We start from the raw sequence: 21,724 nt of genomic DNA on the forward strand, positions 1-21,724 counted from the left end.
ATATTTACATAAGTACTCAGACCCTTTAGTCAGTACTTTGTTGAAGCACCTTTGGCAGCAATTACAGCCTCGAGTCTTCTTGGGTATGACACTACAACTTGACATACCTGTATTTGGGGAGTTTCTCCTATTCTTCTCTGCAGATCCTCTCAAGCTCTGTCAAGTTGGATGGAGAGCGGCGCATCAATAGATGTTTGATCGGGTTCAAGTCCGGGCTCTGGCTGGGCCACTTGTCCCGAAGCCAATCCTGCGAAGAATACTCCTGCGTTGTATTGGCTTAGGGTCGTTATCCTTTTGAAAGCTGAACCTGTCATGTGCCTTTTACTGAGGAGTGGCTTCTGTCTGGCCACTTTACGATAAAGGCCTGATAGGTGAAGTGCTCCAGAGATGGTTGTCCTTCTGGAAGGTTCTCCCATCTCCACAGAGAAACTCTGGAGCTCTGTCAGAGTGAACATCGGGTTCTTGGTCACCTCCCTGACTAAGGCCCTTCTTCCCCTATTGCTCAGTTTGGCCAGGCGGCCAGCTCTAGGAAGCGTCTTGGTGGTTCCAAACTTCTTCCATTTAAGAATGTTGGAGGCCACTGTGTTCTACAGAAATGTTTTGGTACCCTTCCCCAGATCTGTGCCTCGACACAATCCTGCCTCGGAGGTCTACGGACAATTCCTTTTTTTTTCTCTGAATATACTGTCACTGTGGGACCTTATATAGACAGGTGTGTGCCTTTCCAAATCATGTCCAATCAATTGAATTTACCATTGGTGGACTCCATTCAAGTTGTAGAAACATGTCAAGGATGATCAATGGAAACAGGATGCACCTGAGCTCAATTTCGAGTCTCACAGCAAAGGGTCTGAATAGTTATGTAAATAAGGTATTTCTGTTTTTATTTATTTTTATAAATTTACCCACATTTCTAAAAAAAACTTTTTCCCTTTGTCATTATGGGGTATTGTGTGTAGATTGATGAGGGAAAATGATTTTTTAATCCATTGTAGAATAAGGCTGTAAAGTAACAAAATGTGGAAAAAGTCAAGGGGTCTGAATACTTTCCGAATACACTGTAAACGTATTGGGGTTGACATCCATACAAGCATTATACTATACTATACAAGCGCAAAAAGACACTCTAGCGTGCTCATACAACATACTGTTTATAAATACGAGCAAATAACAACTTCTGCATAAGCACTTGTGCAACCAATACAATAATGGCACTTAGTATAGACATGGGAAGTAGGGGCGCTGAGGGTGTTGCAGCACCCCCTGATATATCAGGTCTTTATTATTATTTAAAAAATTTATTACACAAAATGTGTGCACTGCGCCTTTAATTCTCCTGTATGAGAAAAGTTCTCTCAGCAAAGCCAGTTGTACACGACACGATTTTTGCCCCGATTTAGCTGTCCCCGACACGTTTTTGAGATCGGAGACAAAATCCCAATGTCGTTGCCTACCCTTCTTTGAGCAGTCCCTGGCGTCCCGATAATTTCACATTTTTTATTTTATCGGCACAAAATATGCAATGCTCTTGAGGTGTGAGATGTGCAACAACACGTTTTGAGAACTGTGATCAGCAATAGCCAATGAGAGCTAGATCACCAGAACAGAAGCCAGTGAGATGATTAAGTGATTTTGCATCACCCAGAATGTGTAGACTCCAACAGGAGGGATGACAACTACTACTTTGTGTTTCTACCTGCCTAAGCGTGATATCTTTACAGCTCTGACATTCACAAGCAATGTTATTCAATTCAAAATATTGGCTAGATATTTCAACTCTGTATGGCAAATGCGCATGTCTAACTGAAAACTTTTACGAGGCTCCTTTGAGCCACAGCTTGTTCTTGCTACATTAAATGTAATCACATCCTCTCTTTTTTTGCGAGACAGTGTGGTATTGACAATCCTCACGACCAAGTGAAGAATCTTGCAGTGTGACCCCTGTCTGTGCCACATCGTTCAGTGTGAGCAACACTACGTTTGGCAAGACAAAAAAACTACAGGAATGATGGTTGTTTAATGTGAAAGGCTCAGCAATTTTAGGATTTTGAAAGTGTAGAGAGGAGGGGAGAAGAAATGCCTTTTTTACAGTCCCAACGAACTCCAGTTATCAACGCTAACACTTTAGGGATAAGACAACTCTCAGTAGTCAATTTAGCCCCAAAAATATTTTAAACTGTCCTTGGTGTACTATGTGGCATAGCAGGAAGATCGGAATGCCAAGAGGTTGTGAGTTAAGGTCCCAGAAGAGGATATGTTGAATAATAATTACTGTAAAAATGAACATGCACAAGGTAATCATGTGTGTCAAATATGTAAGTTGAAAACATTGTATGTTAAAGCATTGTTTGAGTGTACGAGTGTCCACAACCTTGCCAACAAATAAAGAACTGTGAATGGATCCGGGGTTCACCAATTAGAGCCTTGATTGGCTCGGCCAGAGTAACAAGGGGTGATGTGTAATGATGAAACAATAATTTTTGGGGGAAGAACGTTTCTTTGGGGCCGTCAGGTGACGTTCTGATTCTGTCCAGTTTTCTGTGGGTTAGAAGAAGATTCCATCAACATCCACCAAAAATACACAGAACATGGTTGCCATGTTCAAGTCACGTTAAATGAGAACGTTGCAAGAACATTCATTTGTACAGTTTTCTGTGGGTTCGGAGAATCTTCCATCAACTTCCCATTGTCACGCCTACTCCCGCTGCCGCGCTTGAGGTCACCAGTCTACTAACCCCTGGCTCTGGCAATCTTCATTAAGCACACCAGCTCCCCATCATTACGCACACCTGGACTTCATCATCATCAAAATAAGTGTTCAGAAAGTATTTACTAAATAAACTGAAGTAAACAAGAAATAAAGCATAAATAAACATTAAAAAAAGAAAATAGCAAATAACTAAAGAGCAACAATAAAATGAAGTTACAAGGCTTCTTCTTCTTTGGTATAATGGCGTTACCATAACCATTTGCCACTAACAGTTTTTTATTAAATATTATGTCACTTAGAAGACTCTTCTTTTTATCACATTTTAAAATGTGTATCTTCAAAGTGGTAGGCATGTTGTGTAAATCAAATGATACAAACCCCCCAAAAATCTATTTTAGTTCCAGGTTGTAAGGCAATAAAATGCCAAGTGGGGTGAATACTTTCGCAAGCCACTGTATTACCTAGATTAACATTAACATTAACATATACAGGGGGTACGGGTACAGTCAATGTTAATGTTAATCTAGGTAATACAGTGGCTTGCGAAAGTATTCACCCCACTTGGCATTTTTCCTATTTTATTGCCTTACAACCTGGAATTAAAATAGATTTTTGGGGGGTTTGTATCATTTGATTTACACAACATGCCTACCACTTTGAAGATACACATTTTAAAATGTAATAAAAAGAAGAGTCTTCTAAGTGACATAATATTTAATAAAAAAACTGATAGTGGCAAATGGTTATGGTAACGCAAAGAAGAACTGGGTGGTGAGGGCAAGATGACGGACTTCCGGGGGCAAAATAATCTTTTCTTTTCTTGCGTGCGTGGCGAGGGCGGAACATATGACGTCGTCAGCAGAAGCTTGGAAGTGTTTATTGTTCCTTCCCTTTGAAGAGAGAAAGAAGGCTAGCAAGGCAAAGCAATAACGATTACATAGACAATTTTCATAGTTTCAAGTAGCGAAGCCACAGTAAACGGCCGAGGCAGGTTGACACAGGACCCAGTGGCCATGGCATATGCGTATCTCTTCAAATACATCATTATCGGAGACACGGGTAAGTATTCACTGGTAGCAAAGATTGCTAACGACAGCTAACGTTAACCGCTATCTTTTATTTCCGCAGTGGTGGAGAGTCCAGTGACGTGGTAAAAGGGGAGACGCAAGGGGTGGGATGACATATCTATTTCTCGCTTGCTAACAGCGTTAATAGTATGTCATTAACTTGTCTTTAACGTGAAATAGAAAACATTATTTTCCACCACATCGCACAATTTGTGGTCAGCTAGTGTGCTAATTTAGTGACTGTTGAAAACACCAACAAGCTGACGGCCTATCGTCTTTCCGCTGTGCATTGTGAGAGTGGGCTGCGAAGCTAGCAATGCTAACTAGCCTAGGCTAATGTCGTTGGTTAGCTAGCTGTATCTAACGTTAGCTGTTTACAGCGACATCAACAACAGTTAACGTTATCTAATTTGACGGCACTTAAACGACATGGGTGCTTGCACAGACCATATCAGCCCCTTTTGGACTCATTCACATCAATGGTTTGGGCTTTCTGTTTTTTTTTGCGAGCTTGTAACGTATATCTCTGAGCCACAAAACAAGGCCACAAGTCCTCTCTCCCTCGAAATGGCGTTTTACAGAGTTTTGGTACGGTTTCCCACAGCTGCCTCCATGGCTAGGGTTTTACAGTAGCGGTCTAGGCTTTCATGGTCGTGTTTAACTGACATAATGTACTCCTACACGGGTATTGTGTCAATAATGTTAGTTTGTCATTTGTTGTTGCTAGACGAGGTCTAGAACGGTAACCGAAGGAATATCGTGGAAGCTGCCAAAGCAAGCATATATAATCTTCCCGTAGGTTGACTTAGCAGGCAACGTAGGTACTTGTTTATCAATAACAGTGCTACTAACTTTCGTTATGTGCTTCTTCGTCTTATTTGGTTAGATCAGTGTTATTTTGAATATGTTGCTTAACAGCTCAACCCCGATCCTCGCTGAAATAGCCTAATAGTTCAGCATTTTGCCCAGGGCAGAAGGTAACCTGGTAACCTCTGGCTAGAGAGAATGTCAGTCTGATGTTGAGAAATAAACACATGTAGCTAGTCCACTTGACGTTAAGTGTACCTGTAACCATTTTGGTGTCTCAAGTCCACGTGGAGTGATGCTATGACTTCCATCTCTTTACTGATTGATCACTAAGGCCTGTACATTCAAGGGTGTATGAGGTCTTTAAAAGTAACATCCTACTGTTTTACTCGGTTTAAAAGTATCAGGGAAGTGTATCCTGCACCCAGGGAAGCCAATAACAGATTTACCAGCTTGAGCCCCTGCATTTCTCTAAGATGAAAGGGCAGAATTTGACTTGGAAGTATTTGCTGACAGCATATCATATGATGGTTGTTTCAAAACATGAGATGCCATTACCAACACACAACTCAGCGGTTAGCATTTAGGGGTAGTACAAATCTTTCCGTTTATTATTTTCCAGACTCGACTACATCTCGGAGAGTTCGGCCAACTCCTTACGTTTATTAGTGTAAATACTCATTACTAGAGTTTCCTGACCAGAAACTAGGGCCATGAGTTTTTAGTTCACAGAAGAAAAAAACTCCAAGCCCAACTTTGCAATACTATTGCGGTCATGGACTGAGAATTCACATTCCCCATTTGTGTAATGAAGAAGTTGATCAGAATCAGTAATGCCTGTCATGTAACGTGAGATTAGGTGGGTGGTATAGTTATCATTTAGGCACGTGTGTTACTATTGGGGAAGACTATATAAGAATGTTCTGTAAGAGCTGGGCGATATGGACAAAAATCCATATTGCGATATGCTATATATACAAAAGTATGTGGACACACCTTCAAATTCGTGGATTCTTCTATTTCAGCCACACCTTATGCTGACAGGTGTATAAAATATAGCACACAGCCATGCAATTTTCGTAGACAAACATTGGCAGTAGAATGGCCTTACTGAAGAGCACAGTGACTTTCAACGTGGTAATGTCATAGGATGCCACCTTTCTAACAAATCGCGTTGTCAAATGTCTACCCTGCTAGAGCTGCCCGGTCAACTGTAAGTGTTATTGTGAAGTGGAAATATCTAGGAGCAACAACAGTTCAGCCACAAAGTGGTAGGCCTCACAAGCTCACAGAATTGGCCCGCCGAGTACTGAAGCCCGTAGCATGTAAAAATTGTATGTCCTCGGTTGCAACACTTACTACAGGATTCCAAACTACCCCTGGAAGCAACGGCAGGACAGTAGCTGTTCGTCGGGAGCTTCGTGAAATTGATTTCCGTGGCCGAGCAGTCGCACTCAAGCTTAAGATTGCCATGCGTAATGCCATCAGCTGGAGTGGTGTAAAGCTCGGCGCCATTGCTCTTTGGAGCAGTGGAAATGTGTTCTCTGTAGTGATGAATCATGCTTCACCGTCTGGCAGTACAACGGATGAATCTGGGTTTGCTGGATGCCAGGAGAACGCTACCTGCCCGATTGCATAGTGCAGCTGTAAAGTTTGGTGGAGGAGGAATAATGTTCTGGGACTGTTTTTCATGGTTCGGGCTTGGCCGCTTAATTCCAGTAAAGGGAAATCTTAACGCCACAGCCTACAATGATATTCTAGATTATTCTGTGCTTCCAACAATGCCCCTGTGAACAAAGCGAGGTCCATACAGTCGGTGTGGAAGAACTTGCCTGCACAGACCCCTGACTATAAACCCCATCAAACACCTTTGGGATTAATTGGAACGTGGACTGCAGCCAGGCCTCATCACCAAACATCAGTGCCTGACCTCACTAATGCTTGTGGCTGAATGGAAGCAAGTCGCGCGCAGCAATGGTCCAACATCTAGTGGAAAGCCCTTCCAGAAGAGTGGAGGCTGTTATACCAGGAAAGGGGGGACCAACTCCATATTAATGCCCATGATTTTGGAATGAGATGTTTGACGAGCATGTGTCCACATACTTTTGGTCATGTGTAAATTGCCTGGATTAATACGATAACGATAAATAGAACGATACTTTTATAACAATGTGCACCACATCCTTTAAACTATTACTATTGGTTTGATGGTTGTAGCTGTCAATTGTCCCATTAACAATCGTCCATATTAACAAACTTATTTTATTTCAAACTTCACATTTCTCTAGTATGAAAATGTCTGCTTAAAGTGATGGGTATTGATGGTGCCAATTTTTTTTCTTCCTCCCAGCTTTATGTTCTGTCCACTTTAAGTAGCCTCGGCCCATGTCCCTTTCTGTGCAAAAGCCATTTTACGCCTAGACCTTAGACCTAACTTTTTTCCCAGTCAGAAACTCCAAATTACACCGCTCAAACATTAAGCATCTATACATGGGAGTTTTCCCACTCTGAAAGACCGAGCATGCTGGGGGCAGATATCGCTCCTGCTGTCCTCTCTGCCTCTGATACTAAGCCTAGCAGTAAACAGTCCAGTTGCAACACCACAGACCTGTCATCCGCTAGCTTCACTGTGGGCCATCATGTGAGCACCTGCAACCCAAGCTATCATATTGCTCATTCCCATTCTACATGACTCCAGCTGTTGGAGCTGTTGGATATATCATGTTGTTGTTTACTAGGCTAGATGAGGTGACAGTGGAGAATCCCCTTTTGTCCAAAAAGATGAATGTTTTTCTCAGCCTGCATTACCTAGTATTTTCTCCTGGATGAAATGGAAACGGTTTATTTTCACATCAGTGCCAAATCAATTGCTGTATTTCAATGAGTGACATTTTATTTGTCATATGTAACAGAATACACATGGTACACAGTACAATTAAATGCTTCTTAGCATATATGGGGCTCCCAAGTGGCGCAGCGGTATAAGGCACTGCATCTCAGTGCTAGAGGTGTCACTATACACCCTGGTTTGATTCCAGGCTGTATCACAACCAGCCGTGATTGGGAGTCCCATAGGGCGGTGCACAATTGGTCCAGCGTCGTTAGGGTTTGGCCAGGGTAGGCCGTCATTGTAAATAATAATTAGTTTACAATGACTAGTTAAAGGTTAAATAAAATATAGGCCTATCATGAAAAAGCAACAGCTGTTTTCAAAGAACCATATGCACCACAGAACACTAGATAGAATCACACCTCAAAGTATGATACGCTCATCTCATTATTTCCAACATAGCAATTAGCCTACAGCTTGCTTAGGCTAATCTTTGATTTGGCACGCCGGTCAAATTGAACTTGCAGTACCACTTTTGTTTTTAATGACCTCTAAAGAACCACATGCACACCTATTCAGAGCTAGAGGCTGATTGGCTAGCAGGTGCATGGTAATGTTGTGGTGACTTTGCTTTGTTGTTTCTGTACATCATTCTCATGGTGTCTTCCATCACCCTGGCTCCCTTGCTTAACAATGGCAGTGGTAACCCATAGAAACACTAATGAAAGCCTTCTCTGGTGTCCAGTATCATCGTAATGTTTCCATTGCAAAAAATGAAAATACGTACCAGACAACTCTGGTCTCAAAAACCTGCTGTATGTAAAATATTATGTGCTATAGCTTGGAAAATAAATTAATGTGACTCTGGATGACAACATAATGACGTTTGTTTCCAACATTAGGTATGTTTTCCTAAAGAAGTTAAATCCACAATGCTAACGAGTATCACGATACTGGTATCGTCCCGGCCCTACCTGTTTGCATTGTAACCATGTGGTGCAGCACACAGGTTTTCACTGGTCCCCCCTCCACTGTGTGGCAGTGTGTTTCACGGTCACGTTTGATTATTTTCTCTCACAGGAACACGTCACACGTTATATTTAGGCCTTGAGTCTAATTTGTGAAAAGTTGATTTAGCCACATTTTTTAATTCATTATGGTCATTGCTACCTAGGAATATCTTGGTTTCGTCACACCAAACAACCTCATGAGTCGTGCCATTTGACATTTTGTGGGTTGACATTAGGGCCGACCATTTTATCTATATCAAGAGCGTCCTCATCATGTTGACATGGCCTCTGATATAGATCCTTCTGAAGAAATCTTGGAATAGATCCCTCTTCTTAACCCCAGATCTAAGATCAGATAACACTATCCCACTCCCAAACTGAACCATTGAGGGCATGAAATAATATTTGACCCTGAATCAGTGGTTTAAAGCATCCACTATCGACTCCAGAAACGCATGACAGAATTTTACTTGTTTGACCAGCCACGTGCCAGAAGCCTCTTGATATGCTAACTAGAGCAAGGCTCCAGCCGGACAGACTGAGCTTCTCTACTGTTGTGTGGGTGTAGTCAGGGGGCTGTAGGGCATTTACTCTTTTTCTATTACTCTGATGTCTAACGTCAAATTAAAGAGATTCAGAGACTTCACAATACGAAATCACGATACTTAGGTGCCCGATACGATATGTATTGCAATTGATTGGAAAGCGGCCGCGGTCATCCCCCTCTTCAAAGGGGTTGACACTCTAGACCAAACTGTTAGACCTATATCCATCCTACCCTGCTTACGCAGACGACACCATTCCGTATACATCTGGCCCTTCTTTGGACACTGTGCTAACAAACCTCCAAAATAACATAAACGCCATACAACACTCCTATGGCCTCCTACTGCTCTTAAATGCTAGTAAAAAAGAAATGCGTGCTCTTCAACCGATCGCTGCTCGCACCCGACCGCCCTACTAGCGTCACTACTCTGGACAGTTCTGACTTAGAATATGTGGATAACTATAAATACCTAGGTGTCTGGCTCGACTGTAAACTCTCCTTCCAGACTCACATTAAGCATCTCCAATCCAACATTAAATCTAGAATCGGCTTTCTATTTCGCAACAAAGCCTCCTTCACTCATGCTGCCAAACATACCCTCGTAAAACTGACTATCCTACCGATCCTTGACTTCGGCGATGTCTTCGGCGAAATTAGCCTCCAACTCTCTACTCAGCAAATTGGATGCAGTCAATCACAGTGCTATCCGTTTTGTCACTAAAGCCCCATATACTACCCACCACTGCGACCTGTATGCTTGTTGGCTGGTCCTCGCTACATATTTGTCACCAAACCCACTGGCTTCAGGTCATCTAAGTCTTTGCTAGGTAAAACTCTGCCTTATCTCACCGGTCACTGTAGCAACACCCAACAGTAGCACGTGCTCCAGCAGGTATATTTCACTGGTCATCCCCAAAGCCAACACCTCTTTCACTGGCCTACCTGGTTAAATAAAGGTAAAATAAAATGTCTCAATGCTATATGTTTTGCAATTTGATGTTCCAAAGATAATGCTCACTGCGTCTGCTGCAGAGGGATGAGAGAGCATGAGAAAATGAGTTTTGATCATTCGTGGAAATAAAAGTGCTGAAAACATGTTGGTTCACTATTTAAAAGGACACTTTTTTTTGGTACAGCTGACCAGAGTGGCTGGTTTTACAGAGTGTGTGTGTGACTAGCTAATGTTAGTCGTGGGAAATTCCACAGTAAAGGAATTACCCTGCGACTCTAATTTTTCACTTTAAAATGTATGCCAAACAAAATCCATTGGTTTCTAAGGTTAACAAACCATAAAACTCTATGTACAAGGACTACTTTTAACAATTGACACACATTTACTTGGAAGAACAGTGCAAATACAGAGTTTGGTAACAGAAACAACTAATTTTGTTACCAAACTTTGCGCCTTCACTGTTCTTCCAGGGAATGTGTTTTTGTCAAATTTTCTGGTTTAATTGTTAAAAGTCGTCCTTGTGCAGCCTCCTGAGTGACATAGCGGTCTAAGGCACTGCATCACTACAGACCCGGGTTCGATCCCGGGCTGTTGCAGCCGGCCGCAACCCGGAGACCCGTAAGGCACAATTGGCCAAGCGTCGTTGGGGGGGGGGTTTGGCTGGCCAGGATGTCCTTGTCCCATCGCGCTCTAGCGACTCCTTGTAGCGCCCCGGGCGCATGAACGCGCATCCGGTCTCCAGTTGTATGGTGTTTCCTCCGACACAGTGGTGAGGCTGGCTCCCGGATTGAGCAAGCAGTGTCAGGAAGCAGTGGGGCATGGCTGGGTCGTGTTTCTGAGGATGCAAGGCTCTCGACCTTCGCCTCTCCCGAGTCGGTAGGGGAGTTGCAGCGATGGGACAAGATGGTAACTACCAGTTGGATATTAAGGAGAAATAGGGGTTAAGTGCAAAAAACAAATAATTGTGCTTAGAGTTGTATGGTTTTTGTTAAACTTTGACATCTTTAAGTGAAAGACATGAGTGTCTGCGTAATTTCCTTACTGTAGAATTTCCCCTATGCAGACAAAGCCCCTATTTGTTCATGTATGTGTGCCTCTGTTTAACCGTGCATGTTTGTTTTGCAGGTGTTGGGAAATCATGCCTATTATTACAGTTCACGGACAAGCGGTTTCAGCCGGTGCATGACCTCACTATCGGTAAGACTCCTTTATATCACACATGTCATTATTCATTATAACGTTTAATGACCGACTGCGATTTTAAAATGTATCCTGCTTCTACACTGCCTAGATGTGCTGGAGGGACCTCAATTAAATCATCTCAGCATTCCGCTCAGATCCCCTCAGCGTATTAATTCATTTCTTAAGGATTTTCATCCCTCGCCTCTGGTCTAACCTGTAAAGATGAGGGAGATGTGTTGGCATTAGGAGAGAGCGAGATGTATTAGCATTTTAATGATTTAATGTGTACTAGTTTGACCAGTGTCTGCTAGTGTAGTAGATCAGACAATCTCTGCTGTAACCTCGATATACCATAGGCTTTTAGCCAGGGTGTATATGTGGTGGAAGCTGATATCTAGCTTATGGACCAGGACTTTTTTCTGACCATGAAATACTAGCCTAGAACTAGGGGCCTGTTCATTATTTTTTTTTCTGCTCCGATCACGTAGCCATGGAAAAACTCCTGGACCAACAGAGTTGTAGACTGACTATGTAACCTGGTGGTTGTCTTTCCCAGGTGTGGAGTTTGGGGCGCGGATGATCACTATAGACGGTAAACAGATCAAGCTGCAGATCTGGGACACGGTAAGATACCTGCCCCGTACCATATTAACAGATGTGATTTTTACCTGAATACAGTTGACTCCTTAATGGTATTCATTAGGGCACAGTGTAGCACTATATTTCAAAACGTTGTGCAACTGATATTGACATTATTCAACGCCTTGGGGCTGTTTGTGATAGCATCCAGTTGTCAGGAACGATGAAGAAGAATGTATTGATGTCTGCCCAGAGTGGCTTAACAAAGACTTTGGTCATTTCATGTATGTTATAAGCACATTTACCAAGACAAATATGTTTCATTAACATTATATCCAAAAAGTCGTATTTTGTAACCTAATGCGTCCGATAATAAGTACAAGGTCTGTTGACAGAGCGGTGCCGCTTTCTCGCAGCAACCTTTGAGGATTATTACATGTGGTGGTCTGCAAAGTTGTTTCCGCGGGTCGCAAAAATAACATGTCATGAGTGGAATTAATTGTAAAAGGTTTTGAAAATAAAAAACTTGTGCTACGCTCAGTGTTCCGTTGACATTTCAGATATACTCTTGTTTTTGAGACATTTTCGAAAAATAACAGGAATTTCGCATTAATGAAAAGCGTATAGTAGAATATGTAATGTCTCAATCGATATCAGTCTTAACTCTATTGTTTTATGTCCTCCGTGTTCGAGAAGAACGATGGCGAGTTCAGCGGTGAGCCTGTCAGTTAGCCTTAATTCTCGCACCGCGTCCAGCCTAGATGACGCAATTTTATTTTCCTTTTTGTTAACCACTTTTTTTTTGTCACCCTGTTGAAAAAACATATGTTGAAAGGATTATTAGTATTTTACAAATTGGTCAGTGTTTATTATTTATTTGACTCCCTAAATGTAGCCAGTATTATACTGTCCCGTTTCAATTAAATGGAATTTGAACTTTATCTGAATTGAACTTATGGAGTAAACTGTAATCATTAATGTATGAATACTGTTTTTGTGCTAATGTATCTTATCAAAGTGAAGGTTTTCCACCTAGTGACGATCACATCCATGTTGTATGATGAGTGGCACCCACTCAGTGTGTAATTCACCCAATATAACCCACCAAGTCTAACAAGACAAGTCTGTTTTTTTTTCTTCTCTGAACTCAACACATACAGCATTAAAATAGTCTTAAATATTAGTTCCAATATGGGGTATCTCCCTAATGGACTCTTGTACAGCAGGACTAGCTCCCCCCCCCCCCCCCCCCGATATGCATGTGTCAGCATGGACATGTTGCAAAGGAAAGAATTACTGCGCCTACACAACAGCGTTATGTCAGTTGGCTGTTGACACTTTTCACCCTCTTTTCAAATAGACTCTCTCAGCTATGTCCTTGTGACATTTACTATTTAGAGATTTTGAATGGTGTTTTTAGACGTGAAGGTTGACGTGTGAAGTGATAATTAAGGTTTCTCATTGTGCCCTTCTGGTGAGTCCCTGTGCAGTGCTGAGAAAATATGAACGCTGCAGGAGATGATCTGGTGTAGTATGTATGTTGGCCTGTAGGGGGAGACACAGCCTTACTAATAAGAATAGAATCCCACAGCAGTAATGCTGATGGATGGTGGGGGTGGTGGTAGTAGAGTCCTAGGCCCTAGAGAGGCCTTCTGGGCCACCGATGTAGTGCCTGCTGCTGCTGTGTACTTTCTAGGCCACATGGTAACTTTTTGGTTGATGGAAAGGGTAAGGCTGTAATTCAGCAGAAATTCAAAAGCGTTGGACCAGTCAATAACCAAAAGGTCGCTGGTTAGAATCCCCGAGCCGACCTTGTGAAAAATCTGCTTGAGCAAGGCACGTAACCCTAATTGCTCTTGTAAGTTGCACAGGATAAGAGCGTCTGCTAAATGACGTAAATGTAATATCTGGAGACCGGGGTTCGAACATAACAAAGGCTTATGGGTATTTTCAACACACCACTATGACTATCCCTTCCATTAGAATTCTCTGTGGTTTAGCCTACATCCCAGACCACCACATGTCCACCCTGCCAAGACAGAGTCACAATCAAACACAGGGTGTGTGTACTGGCCGTGTAGCCTTATCAGTGTGTGTGTGCGCACAGGAGGAGGAGCCGGGAGGCACTGCCTGCCCTGGGGGTGATGTAATAGACAAAATCTGCATTTCTGGCCTTCCTGTAACCTTTGAGCTCTGGCAGATGGCAGGCATAAAAGTGTCATTCATCATTTATTCACAATGGCCTCCATTAGCTCCAATGTTAGCAGCTGCCTCGGGGGACTGTTGCCATGGACTAACGGAGGGACTGACTGGGCCTTATTGAATTCAAATGTGCTGGGGCATTGGCTGCCTGGCTTGCACTCACCTGCTGCCAGGCCAGAAGAGAACAGAACAGAAGAGGTAGAGAAGATCCAGACTCAATAGTCATCAGCAGCTATCCAGGGAAGAGGGAAGCCACCTTATGAAACACTGACAATGGTATCTACAGACAGGTCTTGTCTGCCTGCCTGCTGTACAAACCAACCACTGACTGGAGAGCGAGAGAACGGGGAGTTGTGATTGGCCGAAGTGGTAGCATGTTATGTTATGGGCTGTGTGGAACACAGTGGGCCCCTTGTTTGTGAGGAGTCAGTCAGTCAGGGATGGGACGTAGAGAAAGACAGGAGCCTTTTGTACACTGTGACAGGGGCTTGCCTGTGCTCTGCCTAGCTGCAGAGGGAAAACCAGGAAGCTTGGTTTTGGAATAATGGCGCTCTAGTTGAGAATTTCTATTGTGTTAGGAATGTGTATGGATTAGGGAAAGACACTGGGAAGCCTGGACTGGAGGGGTGGGGTAGGGACTGGGAAGCCTGGACTGGAGGGGTGGGGTAGGGACTGGGAAGCCTGGACTGGAGGAGTGGGGTAGGGACTGGGAAGCCTGGACTGGAGGAGTGGGGTAGGGACTGGGAAGCCTGGACTGGAGGAGTGGGGTCGGGACTAGGAAGCCTGGACTGGAGGAGTGGGGTAGGGACTAGGAAGCCTGGACTGGAGGAGTGGGGTAGGGACTAGGAAGCCTGGACTGGAGGAGTGGGGTAGGGACTAGGAAGCCTGGACTGGAAGAGTGGGGTAGGGACAAGGCAGGTCATGAATGAGTAAAACAGGTCATGAATGAGCTCTGTCTTTACTTGAACTGAGCGTCTCTGTGTGTGTACTATATCTGTTTGTGTGCGTGTTTAAAAAAATAAATTAAAATGTTTTTCTCAGGCCGGCCAAGAATCCTTCCGCTCAATCACTCGGTCCTACTACAGAGGGGCAGCCGGCGCCCTGCTAGTGTACGACATCACAAGGTCAGTCTTGCGGCCATTTTCTCCCCAGGCCTTATCATTCTATATAAACACTAGGACCACTGTGGTAACGAAGTCAACTTTCCTCACCCAAGGTCCTCCCTTAGGATTCAGGTCATGAAAGTTGCTCTTGACCAATAAAAAAAACAAGGAGAATTATGTATTTTTAATGCATTTGTTTAGGAGGAAAGGAAAAGTAATATCTTATCCAGCTACTTCAGTTTAACCATAGTTAGAGCGACTGAGATTGATGTTTGTATAATACATTGGGGTTTAATTGAATGCATTTTCTCCCGCCAATGTCCTTTTATTTTGCTCATGTAGATCCACTTTTTTTGTTCCAAAAGGGACCTACATTCACCTAATGAATTACATTTGTATGTATTAGTTTACTAGAAAAGGACCATGTATTGTGTTCTTATGCTCAGTGTTGCTCCAATGTTCCTTTTATTACAGAAGGGACACCTTCAACCACTTAACAACCTGGTTAGAGGATGCTCGCCAACATTCCAACTCCAACATGGTCATCATGCTCATTGGGAACAAGAGGTCAGATTCATCTCCCTGTCACTCGTGGTTACCGAACAACCCTGTCATGGTTGTCATGGCTAAACTGGGTGCGCCTCAAAAGTCTGAAATGTCACCCTTTCCTAATTTCCTCTTCTTAACCTACACTTTCAGATCTATTGACGATGCCAAATCAAAATGGTGAATGCTTGACTGTGTAATTTGCTTTCACCGGGTCATTTTTATGATACAATTGCTGATGAAGGAAAGGAAAAGGGGAGAAGTAGTCATTTTTGACAATTGAAATGCGCCCACCCAGTTTCACAGCCCCTGCTCCCTGTGTGTGCTCTTGTCTCCTCTAGTTAGATGACATATCTCCTAACTGGCAAAAGTGACAGAATGAATTAGCAGATCATTTGGTGCAAAACAAGACCGTACTAGCGTAGCGCAGGTCTATGGTATTGTATATATCAAGTGTTTTTGTTGTCCCCATAGTGACCTGGAGTCCAGGAGAGAGGTGAAGAAGGAGGAGGGAGAGGCCTTCGCCAGAGAGCACGGCCTCATCTTCATGGAGACCTCCGCCAAGACTGCATCCAACGTAGAAGAGGTACCTCCTGCTCACACTGTGCTATTTATTGTGTGTGTTAACTTTTTCTCACACTCACACATTTGCCCATTAATATACCCCCCCTTTCTTGCTCAGACAAATACACACACACACACACACACACCGACGCACACATGCACGTCTGTTCTCCAGTGTGCTGGGTAGCCAGACTCTCTTTCTGAGGAGTTAAGGAATGGAGAGACTGGTTTATAGAACCCACCCCCCCCTCCCCCTCTGCCGCCTTTCCCCCTTCCCTGCTGCAGAAACCCCTGGTATGATTAATTTGTCTCATTAGTGTCCCCTGAATCCTCCCGATACCTCTCCTCCTCCATCTCCCTCTTCGCGACGTGACGTGTACATCGCCCACTTATAGCTCATCCATATTCATAACCCCCCCCTCCGCTCCCCTGTCTGCCACGACAGCTGAAAGCCAATCATGCCTCATCTTTTAGAAGGCATGGTGGGTGGGTGGATGTTCTTTTATATTCCATTGACCCTACGGTAAGCACTATGTGAAGAGAGATGTGCTCTCTGCCTGTGCTGAGGCTAATGCTGGGTCCCTGTGTTATGCCCTGGGTCTCTATGGCCAGGTGGGGGCGCTCTGCCTCAGGCGGAGGGAAACATCTGTTGCTGTTTAATATGTTAATGCATGAAGAGGCAGGGAGGGTAGAGACAGGACCAGGCCGGGCCTCCTGAGCTGAGGTAGACATTTGTTTTCAGATTCTGCAGCAGGCCTCACTCACTCAGTGCTAAAAATATGAATTTCAGTCAGTATTTACTGTAGTGGGGGGCCCTGCCCTAGGCTCGTTTGAGGTGTACGTAAGGTTATGATTATACGGCCTAAACTAGGGTGTAAATTCAGGTTAGAACTCCCAAATCAATGGTCTTTGAATGTTAGTACTGTACAACTGAAAGAAACCGATCGTACAGGCCCAATCCGTCATTACAGTTGATGATTTTTCTCTGTTTATACGTCTGCTCGCGTTGTTCTTACAGTGGAGTGCTGTAGATTGATTTTTTGTGGCAACAAGCCAGAGCCTCATGTGCTAATGCCTCTCATCCTAAACTCCTGTATATCCCACTCTTTAGAGCTTATTCAGTCAACGAGACCCATATATCTCAGCAAAAAAAGAAAGGTCCTCTCACTGTCAACTGCGTTTTCTATGAACATAAGATTCAATAACTGAGACATAAACTGAACAAGTTCCACAGACCTGTGACTAACAGAAATGGAGTAATGTGTCCCTGAACAAAGGTAACAGTCAATCTGGTGTGGCCACCTGCTGCATTAAGTGCTGCAGTGCATCTCCTCCTCATGGACTTCACCAGATTTGCCAGATATGTCACCCTGCTCTTACACCAAGGCACCTGCACGTTCCCAGACATTTCTGGGGGGAATGGCCCTAGCCCTCACCCTCCGATCCAACAGGTCCCAGACATGCTCAAAGGGATTGAGATCCAGGCTCTTCTCTGGCCATGGCAGAACACTGACATTCCTGTCTTGCAGGAAATCACGCACAGAACGAGCAGTATGGCTGGTGGCATTGTCATGCTGGAGGGTCCTGTCAGGGTGAACCTGCAGGAAGGGTACCACATGAGGGAGGAGGATGTCTTCCCTGTAACGCACAGTGTTGAGATTGCCTGCAATGACAACAAGCTCAGTCCGATGATGCTGTGACACACCGCCCCAGACCATGACGGACCCTCCACCTCCAAATCGATCCCGCTCCAGAGTACAGGCCTCGGTGTGACGCTCTTTCCTTCGACGATAAATGTGAATTTGACCATCACCCCTGGTGAGACAAAACCGCAGCTTGTCAGTGAAGAGCACTTTTTGCCAGTCCTATCTGGTCCAGCAATGGTGGGTTTGTGCCCGTAGGCGACGTTGTTGCCGGTGATGTCTGGTGAGGATTTGTCTTGCAACAGGCCTACAAGCTGTCCGTCCTGTTTCCCTGTAGTGCTGTCTTTTGGTGTCTCACAGTACGGACATTGCAATTTATTGCCCTGGCCACACATGTAGTCCTCATGCCTCCTTGCAGCATGCCTAAGGCACGTTCACACAGATGAGCAAGGGACCCTGGGCATCTTTCTTTTGGTGTTTTTCAGAGTCAGTAGAAAGGCCTCTTTAGTATCCTAAGTTTCCATAACTCTGACCTTAATTGCCTACCGTCTGTAAGCTGTTAGTGTCTTAATGACCGTTCCACAGGTACATGTTCATTAATTGTTTGAGTCATTGAACAAGCATGGGAAACGGTCCTGTACTAACTTGGCTATGTCTCCTTTTCAGGCATTCATCAACACAGCGAAGGAGATATACGAGAAGATTCAGGAGGGTGTCTTCGACATCAACAATGAGGTAATTTGACATGATAGAGAAATGCGTTTAGTGTCCATTTTGTACACTGCTACTTTGACAAATACCATCTTCTTGACATAGCTTATCTTTTCCATTAAGTCATCAACTGAGGTATGGGCAAGTGGTCAAACACCCTTGCTCCTTTTGTAGTGCCCTAAGTCCACGTCGTAAACCAAGTGTAGAGGCTGTAAATAAGGAGAACACCTTTACAGAACAGCCATTGGATATTGTCCTATCTAACAAAGGTCATTTTGAAGGCCAGAAAGCCATTGTGTTAGCTAGCTAAACCTATTACGTAGCCACATAGTTCTGCGAGACGATGTGTCCTTCTCTGCACTTCATATTTTCGAGGCAGAAGCTTATTTGCAGCAGTCCACACTCCTTCTCTCCCTCCTTCAGAGAAAGATGAAGCAAAGCAGGTTCCAGTCTGCCAAGCAAAACTTCCACCGTGTGTTCTTCCATTTCTCCCTTCTCCCCTCCCTCTCTCCCTCCTTGCCTCACTCCGCTAGCCCTGGCTACTGGCCAGCGCATAAATTCCTCACATCCCACAAGGTTACAGCCAGCCTGAAGGAGGCGAGCCCCTGAGCAGCCATTGGGTATGCTTTTTATTAGAGTAGTAGGAAAGAGTAAAAAAAGAGAGGGGGGAGAGAGAAAAAACGAGGCCAGGCACACGGTCCAAACCACATCAGCTGACTGACGAAGGGGGAAGCCCTGGCTAGAATCCCTGACGCTCACTGGCAAACGTAGTGAGAAACCCCCTCCACCACCTCCTCCCTTAACACTATAAATCTGATTTAGAGCGATGCAGAGTTTCCTTAAGAGCTACTACTACTACTGCTGAAAACCACAGCAGCCCAGGCTCACAGTGGAGTGCTGCCTTTCCGCCGCTCTGCGCTCTCTTCAGCCACTGAAGGGCTGGGGAGATGAAAGCAGTGCGATGGATGAAAGTGCCGCTGGCTGCTGCTGAGTGTGCGCGTACACCTCTCCCACACAAAGGACTGTGACTGTGAGCCAAAGAGAATTTGTCACCATTGATATTGCTTGTTATGATGTCCAATTCATCCACCCCATAAAAACACAAACACTCAAACTTGAATCATCAAATCACACCTGACCATCACGATCCATTTTCCTGACTGCCTGAATCCACTAACCGGTTGCATTGTTGTGGTTTTGTCTCGGCAGGCTAACGGTATTAAGATCGGGCCCCAGCACGCTACCACCAACTCCACTCTCTCCGGTAGCCAGGGGGGTCAACAGGCCGGCGGGGGATGCTGCTGAACACCCCTCGCCCCTCTGTCCCATACCACCCCACCTTGCCCCGCCCCTTGTGTTTCTACTGGACTGGTCGGGCTCACTAACATTTTCTTAACCCCTCCCCACAGCCTTGCCAATGGAGAGTCTAATCGTGTACTAGGTGTCTGTCAGTCAAAAATACCAAGCAAAACACATTAAAGTACCCTGGTCCTGGTGCAAAACATGCCCCTGTATAAGAGCATTGGAGCCTGTCTTGGTTGTAGATTGATAGGTTGTTACTGTTGTGTTGAAACAGGCAGGGTGCTTTAAGATTGGGACTCATCATATCTATCTGTACATCTGTCAGACAGTTGTGGATAATGTCTTTTTTTTTCACTCCCAAGTAAGGATTTTTTTTGTGCCCTTTTGACTTAAAAGCTTAATTGTATTTAACACTACAATGTTGGTCATCAATAGTATTTTAATCGGTTTCATGTGGGAGAAAGAAAGCTTTGGGGAAGTTGGGTGAACTCTAAGTTTGAAATAAAAGAAACAGCTGTGTCGGAAGTAGCGGCCATGTCTAAAGTGAAGTTTAAGGAAGAAAAGGAAAAAAAAGCAGGACTCTTTTTAAATCTCTATTTATCAGTCACATTCTGTGTGTATATATAGTTAGTTATCCTTTCTTGCTTTAGTGTATGTTGACCAAGCTAGAATTCTTTGAAATTGCTGGGAACATCTATACTGTACGAATAGAGCTTGAAACTGCAACAGTATTGCAAAAAAAAACAAAAAAAAACCCCTGCTTTGACACCATTTTAAGATCATATTTTACTTAATTTACTTTTTGTCCTGCCACCTGCCTTGCCCCTCCCCTCTATCTCTGTGCCCTCGATCTGCTATGACTGTGTATAGAAACTTTGGCTCAATATTCTGCATCTATTTTAATGCCAACATTTTGTGTTTACCTGTGTTCAATAACCACAAATACCAGAATTTGATCACCTCTGCTCGGATAAGAGATCTCAGCTGTTTGCCTTAACGGAAAGATTGGGAAAGCAGAAGAGTGAGAAAAATGAGAAACAACCAGGTTGCGGCGGAATCATTCCAGTAACTTCAATTTGCGTATTCTTATACATGCTCATAGACACATTCTTACATTAAAACACACATTGCATACTCTAAATGTATACATACACAGATTTCAACAGTACATGCATGCTTAAATGCATACATGTGTCCTTACACACAAACAACCTGCGTATGTCTATACCTACAAGCCTGCATATATATATATTTTTCTCTTCGGGAATTTGTTTTTCATGCAGTCCGCTGTGGAGCGTCGGTGCAGAGCAGCGTTTTCCTGTAGGTGTGTGTGAGTGGCTGTGTACAGCCTTGCTTTCTTTGGCTGTGCGTTCTGTTAGTAGATATTATGGTGAACATCTCGTCTGTCGTCAGAGGGTCGCGGGAAAAGCCAAACCTGGAGTATCTATGTGACCCCCCTCGACATTTATTTGCTGTGTTGGTTCTTCTTAAAAATGAAAAAAATGCTATCACAATAAACTATAATAAAACATTCTAAGCTTAAATATCATTTGATTGTCATGTAGGGGAAAAAAATTGCTATGTTTAAGATGTACATTTTGTAATTTCCTTTGTAGAATTTATATTTTGCCTTTGATCCCCTATAGTTATTTTCTGTTTCTGTGTTGGTATATGAATGAAACAATTATATATGGATCCATACTGTATTGTAGCTTTGATTTCTCAATATATAAAGTGAAACACATAGAATGCATGTCCTCAAAGCTGTGTGGAGTTTTGGAATTGCAGGCTTCGTTCCCAAATGATCACCGCGCCCTCTCCTTAATATCAATATGAACTAAAGGGGGGCCACATGCAGCCAGTACCAATTCAACTGGTTTTACAACACACTTCTCTGCATTGCATGCTTCTCAGGTATCGGCAACCAATTGGGTGCAATTCAAACATTTTCACATCAAATGTGTGATTT

General features: G+C 43.8%; 1 protein-coding gene across 1 annotated transcript; it reads left to right on the forward strand.

Moving 5' to 3' along the window:
- Positions 1 to 3,555: 3,555 nt before the first annotated feature.
- LOC135515225 (ras-related protein Rab-2A-like) lies at positions 3,556 to 21,461 on the forward strand. Its single transcript, XM_064938955.1, has 8 exons — positions 3,556 to 3,769; positions 11,049 to 11,120; positions 11,662 to 11,729; positions 14,928 to 15,010; positions 15,464 to 15,556; positions 16,010 to 16,121; positions 18,409 to 18,477; positions 19,663 to 21,461. Exons 1-8 carry the CDS (start codon positions 3,724 to 3,726, stop codon positions 19,756 to 19,758), a joined length of 639 nt encoding a protein of 212 aa, XP_064795027.1. The 5' UTR covers positions 3,556 to 3,723; the 3' UTR covers positions 19,759 to 21,461.
- The last annotated feature ends 263 nt before the right edge of the window (positions 21,462 to 21,724 follow it).

The sequence above is a fragment of the Oncorhynchus masou genome, chromosome 3 (genome assembly GCF_036934945.1).
Source record: "Oncorhynchus masou masou isolate Uvic2021 chromosome 3, UVic_Omas_1.1, whole genome shotgun sequence".
In the NCBI taxonomy this organism is placed as follows: domain Eukaryota; kingdom Metazoa; phylum Chordata; class Actinopteri; order Salmoniformes; family Salmonidae; genus Oncorhynchus; species Oncorhynchus masou.